General features: G+C 37.6%; 1 protein-coding gene across 7 annotated transcripts in view; it reads left to right on the top strand.

Annotated features, from left to right (window-relative positions):
- The window catches only part of LOC592873 (protein TANC1), an 88,757-nt gene that overhangs the window by 29,950 nt on the left and 32,259 nt on the right, over nt 1–26,548 (top strand). For all 7 annotated transcript variants that reach the window (XR_004064333.1, XM_030986739.1, XM_030986744.1 and 4 more), the window contains 2 exons: nt 17,319–17,432; nt 18,333–18,449. Coding sequence is in view for 6 of the 7 variants with exons in the window: in XM_030986739.1 (XP_030842599.1) it covers nt 17,319–17,432; nt 18,333–18,449 (231 nt within the window). In the remaining variant the exon portion in view is untranslated. The remainder of the gene's footprint in view (nt 1–17,318; nt 17,433–18,332; nt 18,450–26,548) is intronic.

A 26,548-nucleotide genomic window follows, 5' to 3' on the forward strand; every position in this document is an offset into this window, starting at 1 on the left:
TGTACAGTGAAAAGTGAGTCATGATGCGATATTTAATGTTTGTTTTATGATCATCCATCTTTAATCCTTTTTCAAAGGTATAATGCGCTATAAGAACTGTACTATTATTATTATATGTGTATATGATCATACAAAGATCCCCTATTTTATACCTCATTAGCAAAGAATCAAAGGTTTTGAGATAATTATTGAACAATTTAATTGTGCATATAAACTTTTGTGCTGTATGTTTACAGTAACAATAATTTGGTCATAGATGGGGTTTGTCCATAGCATCTGACATAAGTTTGCGGCAAGCTTGCCAGGGCTTTAGATTGCACCCCAGCAAGCCCCGCAAGCTTGCAGGGCATACACTGTCAGCCTGCAAGATTGCCAGGGCTTTAGATTGCGCTCCTGCAAGCTTGCAGGGATATCCTCTTTGTCTGCAAGCTTGCAAGAGCTTTAGTTTGCGCCCCTGCAATGTCCGCAAGCTTGCTGCAAGCTTGCAGGGCATACACTGTCGGCCTGTAAGATTGCAAGGGCTTTAGATTGCGCCCCTGCAAGCTTGCAGGGATATCCTCTTGGCCTGCAAGCTTGCAGCAAGCTTGCATGAATATCTCTCTTTGCCTGCAAGCTTGCAGCAAGATTGCTGTAAGATTGCGCGCAAGTTTTGCAAGCTTAAATTTGTAATGCAATCTTATTAAGCTTGCCGCAAGCTTCTAACAAGCTTGTAACAAGCTTGCCGCAAGCTTAAGTTTCTGTAAGGGCTTGGCGGTGGAGGAAGCGCAGCATTGCGTGCAGTGTGTTTGCTTGTCAGAAACAAAGCTGTGTTCCATCAATTCAAAATATGGTGTACATCAGTACAGACAGCAAACTGGTACTGATTTTATGGTATTGTTCTTACTGTTGTGCTGTCAATTCATGTCTCAAGTAGGCCGATGATTTATGCCATGTTGATTTGAAATTGATCTGTATTCCTTGATATGCTTGTTATGAAAAATAATGATCTTGAATGTGATATGTAATATGCTACCCAGTCATAAAAGGTATTGGCCTATCTTGGTTAAATTATGTGGTAAACATTGCATGGCAGTATCCATATCACTAACTACTATGGTGAGCATTGAAGGGAGAGTATTTATCAAAAGATACAAGGAATGAACAGAATCTTTCATCTGTATTCATTTTGTTCTCTTTAACTTGGCAAAAGATTGAAAACACTGAAAAAAACAAGTGCAAATGAGAGGCTGCTTTGGCGGTAAAGACTACAAAAATTGAGAGCAAGGTATTATTGAGTTTCACTTCTTAGCCAATTTGCCCTACTCGGCTCCCCTGGTCTCTTTACCTGTGCCCCTCCCGTTATGAGGCAGAGAAATTCTGCCATGTAAATGATCATTTGAAACCCTCGTAGAGTGTCGTCCTCGCGGTGCAATCAGATTTGTCTGGCGCCAGCCAACACATTTACCGATCGTCCTATAAGCGGCGGCATCAAATGGCGATGACCCTCTCCCGCAGTCTTCATTAGCTCTGTGAAAAAGTTATTGCCTAATTCTGGTTGTTTTGTGTCGCAAGCTTGTAGATATATAATGACTGATAAAGCATGCGAGATGGACATTTATGTGAGCTCAAACGGCAGGTTCCTCATTGGGCTCTTGTTAGCATTGAAATCATATCCATGGCATCATTACATGTAGTCGATACTCACTTATAATACATTTTTCTCCATGAGGCAACCTATGATATTGGTTTGTCCTTTGTAGATGCCCAGAGTGAGTTTGACGCTTACTACCCCCCCCCCCCCCCCCTCCTTTTCCATCCAAAAGGTCTTGCAATGCCTCTGCATGTCAAGAGGCCTTTTAGGGGTAGGTGACATGGGGGGACAACCAATGTACTTTGGAATACGCAGGATTTACAAAGAATTAGGAATGTAGGACGAATAGCATTTTAAAGTATTATAGGAAAAGGATTGGAAGATTTTCACATTCTCCAAATCTTTATCCAGCTTTAGAGCAGAGATCTCAATCTACCTGACTAGTGTACAGAGAGAGAGCGTGGGCGAAATTCCTCGAGTTAGCTGCTTCCCAAATGAATATTGATGGATGATGTGTGGAATTTTTCTGTAAATCACAAAATATTTTGTGCCATAAATCTTTGTCCTCTTCATATTAGAGAAGAGTCACAGTGCATGCCTTTTAGCTTTGCCTCTCGAATATCAAGAGAAGCCACGACATTAATGCCTCTTTCCACACTTAAGATTTTTTAAAGAAGTAAATAAGATGTACCTTTACCCCTAAGAGACAGGGCTTCAAAGAAACTTATTTTTTATTGGGACTCTGGATTGCAATTAAGGGTCTTCGTGCATTACAGTGTAGGTCCCAGTTTCAATTCATAAATAATTAGGGGGCTCCACAGTTAACATTTTGGGGCCCATGTGCCCTGGGCCCTGTAATAAATAATAATTGCAACTAATCGCAACTATTCATAAAAGATAGGAGACTGTAAACTTGCGATTGATTAAAGGACTTGCTATTGAATCGGATCAATGGCAACCTTTTTATAAGACGGGACCCAGGGTATAAGGTATCCCACAAAGATTGATGGCTCGTAACATGTAGTTTAATACATGCATGTGTATTAGTCCAATGATAAAACAAATGCAAGAGTATATAGGTTACATTATAATTGCTCCACTTTGTTGTACTGTACATCATGAGGGTAATCAATTTCATTTCTTTTCAAGCCATGACCCCTTTTCTGGCCCTCACTATTAATTAATATAATCAACTCTGAAACAGACTAGCGTCGCCAGCAGGTTATGTATGCATGCTTGTAGATCAGGTACCGAACAACGGAACAATGCACTTTGAAGCTGTGGGTATGGAAATCCCATTATAACAATTCACTTCTGTGAGGGCTGCGCTTGTTAGTGTCAGCCCGATAATGATTCCATATTGGGGAACACTTTTATTATAAACAGCAACCCAATTAGGAATGCCCCTGCTTGGTTTTGGTGGTTGGGAGGGAGGGTTGTTCAGGTTCTTGCCCCCGACTCCATCCATAATCACCAAGTTCTGACTATGCCCGAAACTCGTCAGTAGAATCTGAACCCTTTGTGTGTCACGGATGGCAAGTCCTGCCCAAGAACCAGAATGTTTTATTAAAGTTCTTAGAATGGATTTTTTTGTGGTACCTTTAACAGAAACAAGTACCTTTACATGTCCTTGCCTTTATCATTTATGAAATGTGATTTGCCTGTGTGACTGCTGAACTAGCCTTCCCCTTCTCCCCTTGGTCCAATATGCCATCGTTGGGATGTATTTTTTTTTTTTTTAAATCCCCTGAGGAAGGAAAACTAATAGTTTATATTTTACTTAATGGGTGCTCTAATTTTCTTAGAAAGCACCATCTTGGCAGCCTGCCATTTGAAATTCTGTTCTTCGGATTCGAGAAATCCTCCTCAACCATGTTTACAGTGTAGCTCATATACGGGTATGTGCTTTTGACCTCTAGTTGGATGCATGCACTTTTTTGTCAGGCTATATTTAAACATTGGATGTTAATTATTCACTACATGAAGCGATAGGTTGGTTAGTGTAGCTGAACCCATGCTGTAGATTTAATTATTATTTAGAGTGAGTTACCAGGAACGCACTTCATGGACCTGTTCGCATCACACATATAGTATTTGGAAAGTCTACTAACAGACTTATTTTTTCTCGCTTGCAAATTATGTATTGATACTGTACATGTACATTCCTTCAATGAAATGTATTGTGAGTGAAGGCATACATTCACATGAACACTGTGTGAACAGTTATGAATTTTTAAGTTTAGAAGTTTCATGATTTCATCCATAGCTTCTGGCCTTGAAAAGAAACATTTGCAGTTCATCTTTTATTCTTAATGTAACTTTTACTACATTGTACGCTTTCTATTGAATACTACTAATACCTAAATTGATACCCTATAGCAACTCTTACCTATTTGACAAAGTAGCTTTTGGAGCAGTTGTTGCCAGGGTATGTTTTGGATCATCGATCAAGTATTTATTGTAAATCATGGATGTACATCTTCTGCTAGGTTACTGATCTTGAACGTCTAGAGCCTAACAACCTTTATTTAGTGCCCGCCTGTGGAGAAAGGCCAGGGATAGACCTTGAACTTCAAAGAATGAGACAGTTTTTTTGTTATGTGGTACTTTTACACTTTGACTTAATCATGAAAGAAGTTGAACTATTTATTACATTGTCTGTAGATTTTGAGCAATAACATCCCTGAAAATTTGAAATATGCACAATAGTATGGGGGGGGGGAAATGAGTTTGATTTTGATAAGAAGTATAACATTTCTGCGAGCTGAAATGGCTTGATTTTTGAAGGCAAATGCATCGTGCTGCGCTCGTCCATTAGCTGCTGTAGTAGGGAGCAATAATAATAAAATCAATACAATTATGATAATGTTTCTAGGCCTATAGGGCTTTCTGGTCATTGACTTTGGTTCATAATTAAATGTCAAAACTAATGCTGTAATCCATCGTGAAGCCTTCTTTCTGTAGCATAATTTATATTTCAGCCATATTAATCACAATCCAAATTTTGCCAATGAATCTGCAAAAGGACAATAAAAACCAACTTCATATACTACATGTCCACCAATCTCTCTCTCTCTCTCTCTCTCTCTATCTCTCTCTTTGTCTCTTTTTCTTTCTCTGTTGCTCCTGTTTGTATCATTGAAAAGCTCTTCTATCTAATTAGTGTTGCTTTTCATTAGCCTGTATGTACACTGTAAGTTTGAGTAGCAACGTACATAATGTCAACTCCATGATGTGATTACCCATGGACTCAAGCGTACATCTGGTACATTGTAGGACTAGGAGGCATAGCTGGCCGCTTGCCTTTGTTTACGTTTGGGCTGGTGTAATAACACCAACACAATTTGACCGTGTAAATGGAGCTCTTTGCTTGGCCAGTCAGCTAGCTACCCAGCCAGCCCGCTACCCCTGAGTGGGTGCTGGTCACTATAATATCTAGAGTAGATCTAAAGCAACCTGCTTTGTAGTGACAGAGTTGATTGGATATGATAATTTAACACTTCTTCTGCTCTTAGAAGGTGTGTACTAAAATGTACCCATTGCTAAACATGGGCTAGGGGATAGCGTTGTGAAAGAAATATGAGAAGAAAATAGGAATACAAAAAGTACCAAAACTGTAGCTTTTACGTTTAGGTCTATATCCATGATAACAAAAAGTACATGTATTGGATTCAGATAGGGAACTTAGTAGTAGGTACTCTGCAATCAACATCAAATATGTATGTGATGCAGTGGGGTTTTTCTCAACGGTTTCCTTAAATAAAAATGTATGTATCAATTTGAAATTCATCTGAAGCAATATTACTTCAAAAAATACATTCTGTTACAAATCAAACAAACTTGATTTGTTTAACATTACTCTTTAAAATCAACATTTCAGTAACATTCTTGTGAGTAGAATTATTGCATAGCATCCATATATCATCAATTTCTCAGGTCTATGCACAATTGACATTCAATATTTCCCACTGTGAAATTCCCTTTGTGAATTCCTTCTTCTTCCTGTACTTTGATACATAATTTCTGCAAAATTTCCCATTAACAACAATGGCAAAGTTTCTTTGGTATGAGTCATCACATGTTCAATTGTGCATGGCTTGTTCTGTGACCTCAAAAGGTGTTATAAATGTGCACATGTGCTTGCATACTCGTACATGAACGTAGTGAAGTACCAATGAATTTCAATCAGGGGATTGCCTTTTTCCACTACTAGGTGATAAAGGAATGTTAAGTAAAATTGCCACACCCTCTAACCAGGCAATATTGTTTGTAGAAAGGAATTATCTATTCAGGATTTCAGGCTACCCCCCCCCCCCCCCAAAAAAAAAAAAAAAAAAAAAAATGATAACAATGATTTTGTAAGCAGTTTATTTGCATAGGTTACATGTACATGTATCTACTAAGTAAAGCATATTTCTAGTTCATGGCTTAAGTGTAAATATGAATGAATATAGGTTAATTTTACATATAAATCATACGTAAACTTATCAAAAGCCATTGATTAATGAGTTTTTATATTAAAAAATAAGCATTTTAATTTTGGCATAAACTCATCTTGTTGAGGTAACTTAGGTCAAGCAACCCCAGGATAACTAGGAGTGCATTGATTTACCACCTTGGTGTGGCTGAAATATGACTAAATTAGGTAGGGCATCGCGGAAATGAAATTGGGTAAGGGCTAATTACGTTAAGGGTAACCATCTTATGGAAATTTCATCCTGTTAGCTAATGATTGTAAATATAGAGAATATGGTAGTATCATTTTTGTTTCTGAATAATATAGTGAACCTCTTCTTCAGGAAAGAAAACAAGTAGCAGATTGTCAATTTGATGATGATCTACCCAAACTTCAAAAGTCCAAATTATGTTGTTGATTGACATGGTTCTGTGATTTCTCTATTTAAGTTTATGCATAAGTGTTTGCAAACTAATTTAAATGAAAAGAGGAAAAGAGGAATTTATCCCATAAATGCAGGAAATATACTTTTTGAGTGCTCCAATTAATATTGACACTAAAATAGTACGATATGGATCAGTACTTATTTTCACATTTCTGTGAGCCCTCATGAGAATTGTGACAGCATGGAACTAGATTTCTACATGTATGGTAATTAAATATTTAGCTCAATGGGTTATTAAATTTTCTGTATACCTTAAATTATCTAATTAGTAAATTTATATTTATTTCAGGATTGGAGAAAAAAAACAGGATTACACAATGTGATGTACACGTACATTGTACCATCAAAATATGTACAGCAATGCAAACTGCAAGATTACTTCAAGATTTTTCTCTGAAACCAATTCTGTTTTAACTGCATGCACATGAATTTCTGGGACAGACTGCTTCAGTTGCCCGCATGAATTTAAGCAGGCTTTTAATCAAAGATGCACCCAAGAGTCTCTTCTGATTGAGGAGCTGTCAAGAGAAGAGAAGAGAAGAGAAGAGAGGAGAGGAGAGGAGAGGAGAGGAGAGGAGAGGAGAGGAGGGGTGATGAGGAGGATGTGTGCTTGTTATATGGATGAAGGACTGATGAGATAATTTAGAGATGAAATCAGGCCAGAGACACAATTCGTCTGTTGCTCTCCAGATGTCAGCTTCTAAAGCCTCTCCAGTTTGTTGAACTTGCATACCTGTCCCAACTGGACCATCTCCTGCCATGCTTTGAGTGAAGTTCAGATTCAAATTCACATGTTAATTATCAATTGGCATGTAATTTCTTTGTGTTCTACCCTTCTACATGTACATTGGTATTTCCAAAATGGATTGATGAAGACAAAAATATGAAATCTAAATGTTGACCCTGTTGAAATATCCTGAAACTGTATTACCTTTTTGGGATTGAAATAAAGGTTCTGCTTTTTATGTTTTTAGCCAATCTTGTAGGTGCGACTGCTTCACACATGTTATTTGTATTGAAATGCATGCACATGTAGTTCAATGCCATTGGTTAAACAAAAAAAAGTACACGTAGGTGAAAAGTGCACAAGTATACAAGATAATACAAGTGCTTCGATTTATGTAATAATCATCATTATTATAGGATTATTAGTGTCTGTATAACTAGGAAAACTGCATGTTTACCAAAGATGACCATTTTCCACAGTAAACCTACTGGATGATGGCATGCACGTGCAAATGCAGAATTATACACCTGAACATGCTCATGCTGTCCTTTTTATCCACAAGCTGTATAATGAGATTTAAAACTGATTGCTGTAAACCGCATTTCCTGAGGCATTGCAGTAAGCATCCTTTTCATCTTGCCACATTCCTTCTTTTTTCTGAAATAAATTTTGCCTATAATGGAGAGGATTTTCTTTTTTAATTTAAAGAAAAGTTCCTTGTAGATTTGCACTTTCTTAGTTGGATTCATAGGTGAGTGCACTTTCAAGTTTCAGTCTTTTGGAAAAGAAGATGAAATTGGTAGAGAGATGCTGCGAATAGCTTAGTAAACATATTTTACAATAGTGCGCTATCCTAAAGTATTGCTATTTAAGATACTAGACCGTTGCATTAGTGAAATATAATGAGATTATGCCATTTAAAGGTATCACATTAAGCAGGATGGATGATTGTCCATTCATGAAAGAGAATTACATGCAGCACAAGAAATAAAATAAAAAATGAAGGAGGGACTCTAATGAACATGTACAATAATTGATATATACAAGTAGAATTTAAACTACATGTTCACTGTATAAGTATCAATAAATAAGAAAGTATTACTGAAGTGGCCTAAAACAACACAAATAATTTCACATTTCTTATATGATACATATTGTGATTTTCTGTAAAAAGTAATATAATAGAACTCACACTGTATATATGCAAACTTGTATACAAGTCAACAAGTCAACAAGTCAAAAAGTCAAAGAGATTACTTTATTCAAATTTCTGTCATAAAGATTACAATGGATAATTTCAAAAAAAAATCGTTATGACAATAACAACTAGATTATTTATGCAAACCTTATCTGGATCTGAGCATATTAAAAGAAATATATCAAAAAGTAAATCTCTGCCCACTCAGAGAAGATGTATCTTTGAAATGGATGATATTTTCATTCATTCTGTTAATATGAAGTTATCTGTACTGAATCTATAATATACACCTACATGGATATTGCCAAGGTACATGTACTGTACATGTCATTTTGTGAAAGACTATGGAGTGATGAGAGCTTAATTTCTAATATTCATTAAAACTTATGGAGCTTAAATCATACATGCATTATCATAATAATGGATCACTAATGTGTTTTTGATCACCGAGTACTCAATTTGCTGAAGTTTTGCTTTCAATTCCTTTATTGTTCCTTCTTTGTTATGATACATGTACATGGTTTGAAGATTGAAGATTTGGATTGAAGTAACAAATTTGGTTAGCGTGAGCATGGACCAACATGCAGGTTCAGGGTGTTGGGGAAGTGACTGCTGAACAATCCTCGTCAGAGCATGTTCAGGTCATTCCTGGTCTATCACACATGACTTGGTCATTGATGGGCCGGAAGAATGTCGGTATGGATGACTGATTAATTGATTCGTTGATTGGTGGATTAACATGTCACAGCAGAGACCTCCCTCTCTCAAGGATCATAGTCAACATTACAGCCGATCTTAATGACACTAATTGCTCACTAATTGGTACATATTTCATGGCTGAGCAAATATGGAGGTAACATTGTTGCCCTACTTTGATGGAAAGAGCCCACTGAATATGGGTTTCTGACAATCAGAACTGAACTAGCAGGACCCGTGGAAAATCCACGGGATTCTAGGGGAGGGGGCCAAATAGATAGATAGATAGAGGCCTATGTGCTATCCAAATTTTTTAAAGATTATCTTTATGTAGAGAATTTTTATAATATATGCTGTTTGACCATGAATGGCGCATCGTAAAACAAACTATGTTAGATAGGATCTCGATAATTACTATTTATTTGCATTATTATTGTTGTGATTTCAATGTAGTTTCATGAAAAGACTACATATGCAGAGGCTTGGATTATGATTATGTTGGCATTGTTCACAAAATGTGTATAATTATTTTCAAAGTAAAGATTTTACGCGAAAAATCGGACGGTTTGTGCACAAATTGACTCGACTGTGTGTGGGACTGTGAGCGTAGAATCCAGTGAAAGATTCTTTTTTTTCGGGGACTCGAATATATTTTGGGGGCTACTTTTTTTTATCTTTCGGGGGCTCATTTTTCTTGGGCTAATTTTTCATTAATTCATTTAAAGATGCAGTTTGTTTAGTTTAGTAGCGTAGTGTTACGTAAAAAAGGCGTACTTTCTGCGTCAAGTTTCTACGCCGAAAGTACGCGAATTTTGTTAAACATATTAAATTGTTTGCGTCCATCTTGCGTACTTTTGTTGCGTCCCTCAGGGTATAGTAACGTAGGCCAGCGTACTCTCAGCTCAGCGTAGTTGGTACGCAACTCTACTATGGACCCCACGCCAATTAGTGATCGACCTGCCAGTGTCACAAATAAGGCATTAAAAATATGCTCATCTGACCGTAATTAAATGCCTAAAACCCCTGAGCTTTCGGGGGTTCAGCCCTTTGTACCCGTGGACACCACGCCTGCACTCAAATCGCTTTGAGTTACCTGACCCCCCCCCCCCCCATACTTTAAAAATTGATTTGATGCAAGAACTGTATCATACTAAAAGTATTATCATGTTTTTAAACGACCATGACGACCGTCTGATTTTCTTGTGAAAACTTTACTTTGAAAAATGATTATCGAAATTCAGTATACAACTATACATGGCCAGAATAATCACAATCCAAGCCCAGGTTTCATACATCTATTTACGAAACTATATTGAAATCTGAGCAATAATAGCAATTTCAAAGTGTTGTTTAGACTACTCCTCACACCACGGACAGACCTGGCTACTCCGGTCACCGCTACTCCATGCTCACACACTCAGCTCCGACAGCACCGCCGACAGCAGCGCTCAGCTGCCGTGGCAATACACTGTGGACTCAAGGCAGTTTGCAACTGAACTGTCACGTGAAGGCGTACTATCACAGATCTATTTGCGCTATTCTTGTTGTGATTTCGATGTAGTTTTCATGAAAAGACCAATAAAACAGAAGCTTGGACTATGATTATGTTGGCATAGATCACAGAATTTGTATAATTATTTTCAGAGTAAAGATTTTACGTGAAAATAGGTCCATGGTTTGCGCCAGTTGTCGCAATCGCCTCGACTCGAATCGACTGTGGTGTGTGCATGTGTGTGACCTGAGAGCGTGTAATACACGTACACTATGGGCGCCTGGCCTACAAAGCATATCCTATAGAAAGACGCATAACACGGGTACGCTCAACCCGTTGAGCGTACATATTGGCTACATCCCATCACCTGTGTGAGTCATCTGTTAATGTGTATTTCTCTTACATGCTACAAAGCGAATCCTATAGCAAGAGGCCTTACTCGGGATATGCCGCAGCCTTTACAATGAGACTTGCTACACCCGTTGACGCGAGTGGATTCTCGTCCATCGTGTGTCTCTTCGTCTCTCTTTGATAATTAGACAGAGGGCGGGTGCACGCCTTGCCGACTCGCTCTCGCGGGTTCGTCGCCTCCTCGCAATCCGCGACGCCCGCCGTGCTCTCGTCCGCCCGGCCTCCCCGGCCGGCCCGAAACCGCGTTTAACGGCATGGACGTCGATCGCGGGGTCGACGTGGCACGCGGGTTACGGGAGACAGGCCTCGTGGAATTGTGCCGCCCTCCCCGCGCCACGGCGGAGGCGGGCGGGGTCGGGGAAAGGCGTTTTTGAGGAACCGTTTTGGCCCGTGTTGGACCCTCCGCGGCGATTTTGCGTATTAGTAATATAGATGTGCCCCTAGCAGTAGGTTAGTCATCCATACTAATTCCTTCAGATGTAATACATGGACATCTTTGTTTGGAGAGTAGATTTGGGGAACTTTTATTGTCTGATTTTTAAGTCCTTTCCAGAAGAATAAGGCTGAATGTATGCATTCTATTTATGGAAAGAAATCACAATTTCATGTACGTATAATATCAGTATCTGGCCAGCATACATGGAATAAACCTTTAAAAATTATATATATATATATGTATTGAAGAAATGTGACAAAGGAGAATATTGCATGGGGTTGGAATTGATATCATGTCAATACTTATCCATGTACATGTATAATAATATCAAAGCATATCTTTGAATGCATCATGAATGTACATGTACTCATTTTCTCACAGTGTGAAATGCGTCAAATTCAGTGCATTAAAACACAAATCATGCGCCTGTGACATGCATAGATTTGCTCTCTCGGTGCAGTTGCGTGTATATTAATTGCACAGTTCGCACCAGTGCAAGGTTTCATCCCGAACTGGCATGCAAATATACACACGTCCATTGTGGTAAGTCCCACCGTGCCTGCTCGGAAGTCCCCTTTTGTTACATTTATCCTCCATTCCCGGGGCCAACGGTCATTGGTAAAGACGTGAACCCATAGAACAGCATGTCAATGCAAACATGCTCTTTAGCCTCATGTTTCACCGCTGATGGATGACTCACACCAGATTCAAAATTAAAATCAATATCTCATCCTTCAGTTTGTGGACAGATTGATACATTTTCCTAAGTCTTCTAACCCAAATGCATACTAAACATGCCACATGGATGTGGTGGTGTATGGTTTCAGAGGAAACTCAATAGACTTGTAGCAATTTGTTGAATGGATGGAGAGCAAAGTAATTTAAACTGAGGTTAAATCCATTATGTACCTTAGGGAGTTATACTGTCAGCCATTTGTATTTACATGATAAAGATTAATGCATGCTTCATACATGTACATGGACAAACCTATTGAACAGAAGACAGACTAATATATCTGCTTCTCAGATAAAGGATAACAGCTTAGGATTTTGTTGTGCAATATTATGATCAAACAAGCCGTATGTCTGAGCTTTTTGTCTGAGTGTGGCAAGGACTTTGTGCATGAATGTTTCTTTATAGGAAGGGAGGAATGAATTATATGTTTATAATAAAGATATCCCTCACTTTCGTTGATAATTATCCAAATAGAAGACTTTCAGTTTCATGTGAAAAAATCTTTTACTTTCTGACATAGGAATGACTAATAAGAAGCATTAGTATTTTCATTACAGAGCTTCTAATGCTAAATGTACATGTAGGCGACTTCTACATGTATATTGTGCCTTTGACGGTTTTCAAAATTAATCTCACACATATTGGTTGACATGTATTTTGGCATCTTAGTGGTGACTTGTTGCATTCACTTTCATATTGGTACCCTAAATTTGCTTTAGGTTTCCTGTCTCCCTTGTCACTCTTCACATCCACAAAGATGAAAAAATAATGATTTTTGTTTCTATGTTCGAAAGAATTATCTATATGGGACATTTTATTATATGAATTATGAACAAATTGATTAATGACTTGTCTGGTTGTTGAGATGATCCCTTGTTTTGCTTTAGGTTTTCTGTCTCGCTTGCCAATCTTCACATCCACAAAGATGAATAAATAATGATTTTTGTTTCTGTATTGTAAAGAATTATCTACAGGGACATTTTTATTATATAAAGTATAAACACATTGATTAATGACTTGTTTAGTTGTTGAGAAGATCCCTTGTTTTGTTGATAAATGTCACGATTAACACTTCTTTCATTTTATCATTTCTTATACAGAAAAAATGTAGAGATGGGCATTCTCATGAAAATGCTGTTAATCCTGTCTTGTAGCTTTGTTAGTTTTTGCATTAATTTCACACAAATTTGTTGAGATGTGACTTGTCTTCATACTTGTAGTCATTCCATTGATTTCATTTAAGAAATTTGTCTCCCTTGTCAAGCTTCTTTATCAAACATATGAAAAAAACAAAAGTCAGAAATATCGATATTTGAAGTTGACAGACTTCAGAGATTCAGCGGAAATCAATACAATCAATTTCCCGTCAACTTTATAAAGAACAAAAAAAAATGCAAAATGATGTCATAGACAAAGTCAAAGGCATTTATTCTCAAACATTTTTGGGAGGATTGTATATTTAACCCAGCCGCACCCGAGCCATATTCAAGTTCATTTTATTTTGACTACTAAATACATGTATTGCAGCTCATATATGAACAAAATACAAATGACATGCAAGTATTTGCAGAACATCAAACAAAAATATAAGAGTGTATACAAAATGTTACGGGTCTGCTTCTTTAGATATTTCTAATTTAAAAAATATTTTCTTCCACAATGAATCTAAACTGAATGTAGCTGTCTACACATTGGTACTGTAGCAGACCTTATGCTCTCCAGTCTCGATCCAGACTGATTGATTGTAGGAATGAAGTGAAAACAAGGTCCTTCGGGTACCTAAGACCATCAATCGTCACATTTCAGTTGGAGCAGCATTTAAACTAATAACTACAAATTGGAGTTCTGAAGATCCAATTGAAGTAAGGAGATCTGTGTCAACATACCGGCCTACTCGTATCACATTCTGTTACATGCAAAGTGAACAGGAGAGGGATTGTAAGTACAGATGGACCGAGATTCTCTCCTGACCAGTCTTGGATAAGAGTTAAGACAGAACTCCTGGAAGGATATACTCATCTCCATAAGGCATGATGACATTAAAGACAAAGAACATATTTCATGAGGATATGAAAGACTGTGAAAAGATTTTCTTTTTCTAGAAATGTTACTGATACTATTGCTTAATAAGTAGGCCTACATGTTTCATGGTTTTTCCATTTCTTTGGTCGCTTCACATACACTTACATTATATACATGTATGTAAGCATCTTAGCCTGTGTCTTTTCTGTATATGTACTGTAGGCCAACTATGACTTACGTGTAGCCACAACATATTTGTGACTTGTGAGTTTCTCTCTTAATTTCGAGACGCACTTCTTTATCCATTGCCATAACCAACAGCATACTTTAAATGATCAAGCTGGTACATGGACTAGAACTGCTTGCTAATGTACGTTTAGAAATATAAACAGGATATGAAACTATACTGTATGAATGAATACTTTCTTTCCATTCAAATAAACTTGGCCCATGCCTTTGAGAAGAATCATAGAGGCCAATAGACCTACATGTATACTGCTATTTATACCTATTTGTAAGTCGTCATAATTCCATTCGCAGGGAATAATCATCATTAAAGATGGAAATCCGCCATTCCATTTCCCATGTTTGGTGAAATTACAGCTTCAAAAAATGCATGGTATGGCTGTAAATCTCCTCTGCTTTATGCTGTACATCAAAGAAGAATGCATCAGCTCCCAAGTGCATTTGTCAGTGCAAAGATAGGTCTGTTCACATCACTCAAAATGCTCATGAAGGATCAAGTCAAATGCTAAAATTAGCCTGTGTGAGGGCGTAACAGTGCATTTTGCGGTTCATTAAATCTACGTCTAATTTAAATTCAGGACATGAGCCTAGACGTAGATCCCAAGTCATTTAATAAGTATAACTCATGCTCTTGAAAGAATCTATACCATGTACATGTATATCAATTTATCACCAATCAATGTTTTCCAGGTATATAAAAGTCACACTCACTTATTGTTTGTATAATACTGTTTCAGTTTTAGACATATCTAGGCAAACATTGAATCCCTGTAATTAATTGTTGTTATCACTTTATCTATTATTCAGATGTATTTTAGGCATGTCATCTAACCTTGATCCCCCTTTAGTCATTTTGATAAAATCATGGAATTTCATATCTATTATCGTTATTGTTATTGTAATCATTATTGTTATTTTTGTTTCTATTATTAAATTTAGCAAATTTTAAATTCCATATTTGCAAAATCAAAAAGAGAAGTAGATTCATTATCAATATTTGCAAAATTCATAGTGAGAACCATTCTGCTATAGATGTAAATCGCACAAGTAAAGGATATGTGTAGTTGTGTACAGTAGATTTGTGCTTAGCTGTGAAACATGGTGTTTACAGTGAGTATACAGCCAGGCTTGCAGGCCATTGACCTACCCCATTAGCACAGCCTGATTGAATATTCAGCGGTTAAAATTACCATTGTTGGTAAACGAGGGAATAGCATTCATATTTCGTAGCCCCAGGTACATTTGCTATGCACAACCGTTTTGGGTTTGAGAGATGGGTTTAAAGAGAAGGTTGAGTTCTGGGAAGAGGTGAAAAATAATTTGTGAGCGTTATCATTCTTATTATGCAAGTGTGGAAGAACATCAGATAAGACATGTTCCCTGAAAAGCATGGCTCTTCAAATGCCTTTATATTTTAAATATGTCATATAACTCGTAAAACTCGGGGGGGGGGGGGGGGGGGGGTAGGATTTTTACGCCACGTGTTCGTGTAGTCCCATATACATCTTTCTGTGTACAGTGTTTGTAACTTTACCAAGACTTATCCAAATTTCTTATCATTTTGATGTTTCCAGAACCTTGCGATACACACAAATTCTTATATGCTAGATGATCAACCTTTTCTGGTCGATTTCACACCGTTTCTTTCACAATGCAATCGCATGACCAAAACTCAACTTCATCTTTAAGAGATGGGTTTGAGAGATGGGTACCGGTATACAGAGTTTTATGTTGTGTGCATTGTGTCTGATAGGAAGTCATTTATATCTGACATTAACAATGAATGGGCTTTGAAAGAGAATTAGGATGAAGATTGACCAAAATGGAAGTGGAAGATGAAGTGGAAGATTATGAGCATTATACCACTACCTAATTACCAAACCATTCTCTTTTTTTTTAATACAAAAAACCTATATAATGGCTAAAATAAATATATATTCTGTTTTAAAAGCAAAAAATGTAATTACAAAAATATAATGGTAATTTTGTACTTCTGTGAGATCTTTTTATCGCTGTGGTTGTGATAATGTTCCATGAGGCATAATGATATTTCCATTATATACAATAATAGCTGTAATCCAACCTTTATATTGTGATGTATCAATTTTGTCACCGGAAGTACATTATCTTAAACTGAATTTGAATTTTTACCTATCTAAATGGGATTTATTCACATTCTAATAAGTTTACTGTATATCTGTATTTCTAACCATCCATATTTTCATATACCGTAATTAATGGTGTATTTTTTTTTTTTTTTTCTTTTTTAAAGTTTTGATTTATTCCCCTCCACCTGGCGCTATGTCTGGCAATGTTTCCCAGTTCAGTAATCGGTGTGTTGACTCACCACCTAGAAAATAGAACAACACTCAAATTTGTCTGTCATCTTGGTTTGAAAGTAATCTTTCTAATAGATTTCAATATGTAGTTTATAATAATAATTTCTCCAATTTTTCTTCTATTACACGGCGTACCACAAGGTTGTATCCTAGGTCCTCTACTGTTTTTAAAAAGTCGGCCCCCAAAAAAGTTTTTTTTTTTAGGGCGAAAAAGAGGGCGGATTATACAATGTTAATTACGGGTATATATATTTAACTATACCAATTTCTAACAAAAATGAGGACAAGACAACTCTTTCTTACTTCACTCTATTATTCTATGTACGCTTGCTCTCTCCATTATCTCTCGCCTTGCCCATATCTCCTGCATACCTGTACCATTTCCCTATTCTGATGTTGATTTGCCAGGTAATGCAAGAACGAGTTATACCCGCAGATTGCACTCGTCCATTTTCTTTTCCATCAATTGATATCACATAGACAGGTGTACTCTTCATTTCTCCCAAGATTCAATCCATGTATGTCCATTTGTTATCTTCTGCAGGAAAGGCAAGACAAATTGTACCTAAGGAGGAGGAACGTCCACCCACCCCGCCCCCAAAGCCCAAGGATCTCCCGCAAAGGTCATCGTCTACTTCAAGTGCGAGTGACATTAAAGGTATGGACAGAACCCCTCAGAGACCACAGTATGCTTCGTCTGTTGAGGGTTAGAAGGACGTTGACTCCATGTCAGAGTGTAGTAGTAAGGGCCTTCTTGCACTCAATAGATCACATGGTGTATTTAATTACCAGGGGGAACATGGACTGCATCATTAGATAGAGCTAGAGAAAAGAGATCTACAGAGAGTACAGTTTATGAATAATGTAGAACGTTACAAAGGCATCATATTTCATATTAAAGACTGTATAAAGATTTAATTAAGAACACCAGTCCTCAATGAAATAAGCGCTACACGTACTAGCACCTTGAAAACAAATGTTATATATGGGAGAAGGGAGGCCATTTTGCACAAGTCATGCAAGATTTTAGTATTTTGCCCCGAAATTTGGGCTCATACGTATGATAAGCAAAATGATAAACAACATGATAAGGGAATAAGCCCCCCCCCCCCCAATAAAGAGGTTGCAAACAAATCCACCCTCAAAGGATATTAGTGCCGTGTCGGGATGCGAACCCTCAACCTTCGCATCTACAGTCAATGGCACTTATTGTTTGCTACATTGCCAAAAGAAAACTGAATTCTTTCCAAATCAGATTAGCTTCAATATTTGCATTGTTTTCATTACCGGTAATCTAAAACTAAATATTATAACATCAGCTTTATTCAACTTTTAAAAAGACCCTCATTATTGTGCTGATTTTCCCTCTTGGATTTCTGTGGTCAAATATGTTGTGAATCAAGTGTAATTTCGGCCATGAATGATCAGTACCAAATTATATATCATATTCATTTAGGTGTGAGTGGGAGTTCTGAGGATTTATTTCCAACCCTCTGCCCTTCATCCATGACCAAACACTACCAAATTATGCATTATTTGTTGATTATTATCCTTTCAGGTGTGAATGGGGGCTCTGTTGAGGAGTTTCCTGATATCAAGCCCCCTCCTGCCTTTCCTCCAGCCCCAGCTGCGGGTTTGAAAGGGGTCGAGACATCGAGTGTAGCCTCAATGCCAGGTACGTCATTCACACAAGAAGCGATACTTGAACCAGAAAGAGACCTGTTAAAATTGAAGTTAGGCTATCAGTTTCTCCGTCTTATATCATTCTTTTCCGAAAATTGATTTATTCTCCCCTTTCATTTTGTTTTAAGAAAGTACTGTCTTTCTCGGTTTTGAGCTTCAAAAACGATGGTGAAATGTTTGAAAAAGTGAGGAAGTGTCCATCTTAAACAGCTTGCCTTTCTGAAATTAAAAAGTTCAATTGGAGCATCTTCATTGCATCTTAATAGCAGCAATGTCAGACTTCTCTTACAATGGGTAAGATGATAGTGGGACTAGTATATTGTTGGACTAACTATTATATCACTTTAATGTCTTTAACGATGGTTTCTCTGCGATATTCTGTTAGTTTCATTTTCATATTCCTTGTTCGAAAAATTGCATTTATTGCCCATTCATTCCATGATCAACAACAGAGAATAGGTAGAAACAATTCTCCAAACATTTTCTTTCTCTTGAAATTTCTTTTCCATTGGCTTTCAACGCACCGTCGGCATTGCATAATGTATTTAGTCAGACCCAGTTCCTGAAAAAAACCTTCTGAGAGGAAACCATACATCAATAGAGAGGATGATGATGGTTGATTCGCCATCGGGATATCATTTTAATCCTGGAGCGGAGCAAAATGTCAAGAGTGATTAGGGTCAGCTGAATATTAGCTTCGAAATGAGCAGGCATGGCATGATATGATCATCGTACCCTGTAGTGGTTTAGTCATGAAAACCACTTCACAGTTGATGTAGTAGGTCATTAATGCCTTAGAAAACAGTTTCTGTCTGTGAAATTGTACTCATCCATTGATTTATTTCATTAGTAGATCAATGTTTGAGTGCTTGATCTTCACATAAACAGCATGAAGGCAGTAGCACTAGTAGGCATAAACCCATTTCCTTAAACGACGAGTCAATGCCCTTTTGGCTCCCTGCAGATGACTTTGCTCAAGAAATGATTAACAGTCTTCAAATGAGTGTACATATTCGTAATCATATTTTATTTTATATGGTCATGCATATAGAACAAAGAGCCTCGATCACTCAAAGATCACTCTACAGGAGGACTTGCTTGTGATGCGTGGAAATATAACCCAGTCCCTGAAACAAGAGAACAAATCAATATGGCCTGCCTGTGGCCGGTCCGTTCGTGGAGATAATTACCCGATGCTTTCAAAATTATTGACTTACCAATTTGTGAGGGTCTGTCCAAATAACTTCCCCTTGATAATTTCTCTCTTGTGGTATAGATACACTTTATAGATGTATGTTTTCTCTATTTTTTGTTCTGTCTGCCATATTATTTGTCTTGAGAAGCGAGGAAGTGGCTCATTATTCTAAAGAGTTTTTTTTTAATGTTCTACTCCTGTTTCAATTTTCCAGTGGAATACTGCTTTTGTGAGAGAGAGAAGTTGCTTCTAGGAAACTTGTGTTGAACCCCCCCCCCCCCCCCCACACGCACACACTTATCTTTAATATGTACAGGTAAAGCAACCTTTAGTTTACTAGGCACAGAGTAAGAAAGTGTTGACTGTGATTTATGAAGTGTAGTACAAAATGTGAGTCGTGAAAATGTGAGTTGTTCTACGTTTTAGAGAGTAAAGGTTTATAAGACAGGCTTTTCTTGAAGTAACATGAGCCAAGGTTAATACCACTTGCCCCCTTTTCGGTGATTCTACAAAAGTAAGCATGAACGCAACCGTGTTTTAAACTAAACGCGTAACAGATGCCTGATTCTGGCCAGAAAAAGTGAAGCATGAACACGCCCATAGTCAACACACATTTGGATGTTTACGTTGTTTGGGACACCGTATAGCAGGTCTATTGTTTGTACTTGGACGCACCTGCTGAAATGAAACTGTGTTGTAATCTACACTGTATGGTGTCTGGAGAAGGTAGGCTTTACCCCCCCCCCCCCCTTTCTCATCCAGGTAATAATTTCCCTTTTCCAGATTTGGTATATTTCAGTTTTGTTGACAGCATTAGAAACCCATTCAGAATGAGAGACGGGCTTGTAGCTTTAAAGGGGATACCTTACACAAAGTATGCACGGTCTATAAGATACTAAACTTCTCATATTAAAGCTATCCAGCATAATCTGAAAATCTTCAAAGTAAGCTAGGTCATGGTCTCAATCTATTGATTACTAACCATGGACGCTCTACCATTGACCCGCTATGGCACTACCAAACAACATGTATAAACACTCACAGATACTTTCTTCCCAAGACTAACCCCCCCCCCCCCTCCCCCACCCTCACTAGTAAATCATATTACCTCCAGAAACGGCCTGGCCTTGACACTGGAAGAGGTTTATATTGTAGCTGTGGTTGTTACGAGCAAGGAGATACGCTTAGCATTTTGTCGTTGAATGTCTGTGCTAAGTATACACTAATTCAATATTCACAACTTGCCCCTCACTATCAGAGCTTTGGCAGTTATAATTGAATTCATTAAATGAGCGAGCTGTAGAGCTGATACAGTCTTGGGGTTAAGGAGTCAATCCATTTTAACTGGAAAAAGGGGTTTCTTTTATCTTTCATGATGCTCTTTCAGTTTTGAAAATAGAAAATGTATGTTATTTGTTTGAGAAAAATTAATTATTGATTACCGCTTTTCTTTTCATTAGGATTTATATTTCATTTCATAATACTTTCTCCGCAGAGAATACAGTTATAGGCCTATATATTTCATGTTAGGGAGGGACCCGGAAGGGGAGATATCTCTTTAGAAGTTGGCATTACAAGGTTCTATTCTTTTACTATTACGTGAGAGCAAAATGAGTTTGGGGCATTTCATGCGAGCAGTCAAGGAATACCAGTTTGATAAATTATTCTGTAAGTTATATTTAGAGGCCTAAATGATGTTTAAAGATTTCATAAATGAGAACCTGAAATTCCTTTACTTGTAGCTTTGAATTAAAAAAAATATTACTATTCTACATCCGGCGTTTACCTAGAGACCAGTTTTACCACAACAAATAATGATATATATTCTATGTACACGTAGGTCAGTACGTGAACATGCATGTACATGTATGCAAGAGCTTGTTATGCCCACTCAACTAACCTTTTGTTTTCTAGTCATATGGCACAATAGAAAGTACATGTATAAACATATGATGTGTTATGATGCAGTCTTGAATACATAGCCAGTTTTACTTTTAGCCACACAAGCTTGTAGTAACGCTCATAAAAATCCAAATCATGCAATTACGCAAGCATATCTCCACGTACATTGAGGCGATGCTGATGATGATGGTGCAAACATATCTGCAATTTTTCCCCATCATTCCAGATGTTTTTGAGGTTCATTAGTGATTTATGTGGCATAGTGCCTGTTACAGTCATCTTGGGGTATGAGGTGAGGGATTCATATATTATGCTGAGCTATGGTAAGGAGCAGGAAAAAATTATTGCATGAAAATGTTATGTGATAGATTGAGGAATGGTCGGAATTAAGAAGGACAAGATTATTTGATCAACACCCCGTAGCATCCTTTTGTATGGGTTTGGTTAGAACTAAAACTAATTTTATCATATTTCAATGCAAGGGAGAAATGCCAGATCATCTCAATCTCTTGTGATTCATATTACATGTATGATCCAAATATCGTTGTTATTCAACAATTTTCTTTCTAACTTCATTCTACGTATTGCTTACACTGTACATTTTAAGTAACTGTTAATGGAATATTATTTGTCAGTATCGCAATATGTCAAAGACAGATATGATTGCACTTTTCATTTTTTGTTTTGACCTACAAAGTATGCCACGACTGTACATGCATGGCCCTTTAAAATGGAGAGGAAACACTCAGGATTTCCTGTAATGCCTACTACTTCCTTTGATGATTTCAATATTGGTCTAAAAGAGTAGAATCCTAACCCCCTGTTCCCACTTTTACTGATCAGAATCGTACCTTGTCTGTCAGAACAGCAAAGGGTGTCTCACTAGGTAATCTTGCCTTTCAATTATGTCCCAATTATCACTTCAAGCCAAGGCCTCTATCTGTAGGCCTATCTGTTTCTCCTCTTATCCGTTGTAGCCTGTAGGTCCAACAACCGCCATCTAGGGGTACGTTTATGCTCAATTTTGAAGGCAGATTGAGCGATTTGAAACGCTCATCGTAATCGCAGTTCCACTGTGTACTGTTCATGCTCACTTCTCTGGCTCCTCCAGGCATGATTCTGGCTCTGCAGCTGGATTCGCAAACCTACACTACGCATGCTACGTTGATCCTATTTAAACATGTTTACAAATGATTGTGCGTTTATGCTTCCCCAGAATCGCCGATCCAAAACGCACTTTTTTGTGAGTTTACAATTGCCGTTTTTCAGTGATTCTACAAAAATGAGAAAGGACGCAACCGTGTTTTGAACTAAACGCGTAACAAATGCCTCATTCTGGGCAGAAAAAGTTGAGCATAAACGTACCCTAGCTCCACTGGCACTTGCATGGTCAAGGAAATTGATTGACTGCCTGAATTAGCTGCCGATTGTTTTTACTGGAGTGACCAGTTAAAGGACATGTTCATTGATTGATTGGGAAGGCATTAGGCGATGATATATGGCCCAATATATAGAGCAGTTGATCCCATAGACAGCTGTGATGGTGAAGTGATAGAGAGAGAGGGGGGGGGGGAGGTTTGAGCAATTCCACTAAAATTGATTGACCTTTTCCAACTCTTTTTACTCCATAGGAATTTCATTACAGCACTTCTAGGAGACAATTCTCTAGTCCCATCCAATGATCCATATCTATTTTTGCTGGAAACAAAGCTAGCCAAAATATTTTAATAGTTTTTTTCTCTCACTCTGGCATCTTATGCAATTGAAGAGTCTTTTTCTGCTTGCTCTTGCAGACACTTCTTTCTCTTGTGACCCTTGAAAAGACAATGTTTTTTAGCTTTATTTCCTTTCAATTAAATACATGCCTAGCATTCTGAGAGATATTGCATGGGTCATCCTTGAGTCATCAATTGAAATTTGCTCCCTTTTTTTCATTGGACATCAAGCTTGCTCGGAAGCAAATTGCTGACTGATTGCTATACATCACACCCAATATCCTTTCAATCTGTCAAAATATACTTCCACGTTTCTGTAATGGTGACTTGTGGCTAGGTGTATTTTATTTTCATGGTCATTGCCCGGAATTTTAGATTAGTTCTCTCAAATGTTAATCCTGAATACTACCAACTTTCATACACCGGACGTTTAAGTCTAAGCTCTAGAGATATTTGATGCGTTTATCTGCAGGTTTATTCCAAAGAATTATCCATCACTGTCAAATGAGATGACTATTTATGTTGAATTTTTATTGAATTGACAAGTTACAATAATTCTGTCAGTCTCTAAAAAGATTGCTTTAATAATAATAATAATAATAATAATAATAATAATAGCCTAATAGTCCACTCCAAATTTTATTAAACCAAAACGGAAATTCTTTTTGCCCAATTGATCGTGAGCCCGGCAGCCACTGAGCAGCGCCAGATCGACGTTGAAGAAAATAAATATTTGTTAAATTTTATAATGAAATGCATTATTTCATTTATTTTTTCAATTGAAGTCATCAGTTCCTTTGAGGGTGCAGCATTCTTTTACGGTAATTGTTTAATAATTGTTCATTAATTGCGCTAATTTGTGTGTGTGTGTGTACTGGTATAAATTTTCTCAATTAGTGAATTGTCAGGTACATCGCATCTTCTACATGCATACATCATTCCAAAGTAACTGTATGAATGACATAGAACACTAAGAACAGTACTCAGTAGCTGCCACCATGTAGATGAAATCCTAACTTTTCTGAGCTTTCGCTGGGAGGATTCCAGTATGCACCCGTTGCTGAGGAATTTTCATGAATATCAGCCCCCCCCCCCCCCCCCCCCCCACAAGGGAGAGAAATCCCAATCATGAATTACAAAGTTTACATCTGTGCCCACTTCAGCACGATCTTGTGAATAGGAAGGACATCCCCTGTGTAATAGCAAATCAGGTACAGGTAGTATACATTGGATTCCAATTTCTGCTAATATGCATAGGGGATACATACTCCTCTTCAGCTCAGGTCAATGGCTGGAGTGTGAGTCACCACACATATGGCCTTCCTATTTGACTTGTAGCATTTTGTTTCATCATGGACTTTTTCCTCTTTCTTGGCTCTCATCCCATTCATCTCATTCTCATTTCTAGAGGGGATGGGTATTTAAATGAGCAGTCTGTATAGAAGAGGGCTTTGGACAAGCTTTCTGAATAGGATTGCGATTCTGGGTGTGTGTGTGTGTGTGTTTTTTTGTTTGTTTGGACTGCTCTGTCAAGCAAAAGGAAGAGGTGAAAGTAGAGTTTGATAATTCCTTTCTTTAGTTGTAGAAACCTCAAAGCTCTCTCAAAAAAAATCTCCAGAAAAGGAAATAAACAAACAATGTATCTACTGTTCTCTTAGGAAACACCCTTTTTCTTTCAGAAGAAATGAAAAAAAATGGTCCATGTGTCCCTGCTCCGAAAAGAGAAAATTTGATACCAATTTTGTCTTTTTGTTGTTCTGACTGCTAGGTCTCAATTGTGTGTTCCTGAATAAAGGAATAGAGAATCTTTATTACGGTCTTTTAATTTGCCCATGTGTACTTATATAAATTTTATATGTAAATCCTCTGCTTCATCTCTCTCTCTCTCTCTTGTACATTCACTCTCCTTTTCTCTCCTTTTTCTCTCATTTTCTCTTGCCCTGCCAGTCTTTATCCCTCACCCTGCACTACACATTATCACACACTCATCACCCCACCCTTCTCTATTTCTGATCACAAGTAGTATGCATAGGTTGCCATGGTAATTTCAGCTCTTGAAAGGTTGCCTGAGGAATTGATGATATTGTAATGATTCCCTGAGTAGGTCAAGATAGTGATGGGTCAGTGCTACCGGTATTTACTAGCAAGGGAACAAAATTCTCATGATACTCCCTGGTTCAATGAACCAAGTAAGTTGTACATCTCGGATGACCTGACCGAAAGTCCTAATGTCTAATAGATTTTTTGGGGAATATGAGAGGAAATGTAATCTCTTCGACTCTGGAATTGACTTAGAGAATATGTAGGCAAAATTTTTTCATGGGATATGAACAGTGCTCTTTTGTCCGTGACCAAAGTCTTGAATGTGTACGGTACTTCTACCTGATCTACAGAAGTATTCAGAGCACGTGAGAGTTGATGCATGGTGCGTCAAAAATGGTTTCGTCATTTTGAGCAAATTTACAAAGAATGCTGTGCCTTTTGAAATGCATACAGTAGGTCGAAGAATAACTGTTGCGCTCATTTTTAAATTTCCAGGACTTAGTCATACCGTAAGATCAAAGACCTTGGTGACTAGAATCGATAAGTGCGGGGAGCCAGCGTTATTGGGAGTAGGGATTTTCAGTGTTTATGTCTCTGTCAACGATTCACAACATGGCTCTCCCCCTGGGGCTGATTGATGACTTCAATTAGCTGCAGCATAACAGAACTGAGTCTCACAGATTAGTCTCTCTCCTTCAAACGCAGTATATTTGTGGCTAAAAACCTCGTAGAATTCATAATTTGATTGGTTTAGATGAACATACATGTAAATGTGCAATTTGTATTCATGAAGTTGAAACGTAGCTTACTAGCTTTGTATAAAACTTTTTGGTGGCAATTGAAATGAATATTTCATCAGGGTTACCGGTATAAGAATTTTCCTGAAATGACCTACTCGGATTATAAGCACCTTTCATTCATGCAGTGGTTCCCACGCACCATATAATCAAAAGCATGATCACAAATTGTAAATTGTTATGGGCAAAAACCCTTAATATTTTGTGAGCACAAACGCATACCTTCACATTGTGAAATTATATTCATTCACGAACAATATGTTTGTAAGCCACAAATCTAATGTTTCCTTTAGTCTAATACGGTAATATCATTTAGTGCTTTTTCTAGTGTATAGCTACAAGGCTATGATCTTCAGCCCAATTCCTTGTCATTGTATATCCATTTCATTGGACAAAGTGTAGATGTCCTTTTGCAAAGAGAGCTCAAAAGAATTTTGGA

The sequence above is a fragment of the Strongylocentrotus purpuratus genome, unplaced genomic scaffold (genome assembly GCF_000002235.5).
Source record: "Strongylocentrotus purpuratus isolate Spur 01 unplaced genomic scaffold, Spur_5.0 spur5_contig_838, whole genome shotgun sequence".
NCBI lineage: Eukaryota > Metazoa > Echinodermata > Echinoidea > Camarodonta > Strongylocentrotidae > Strongylocentrotus > Strongylocentrotus purpuratus.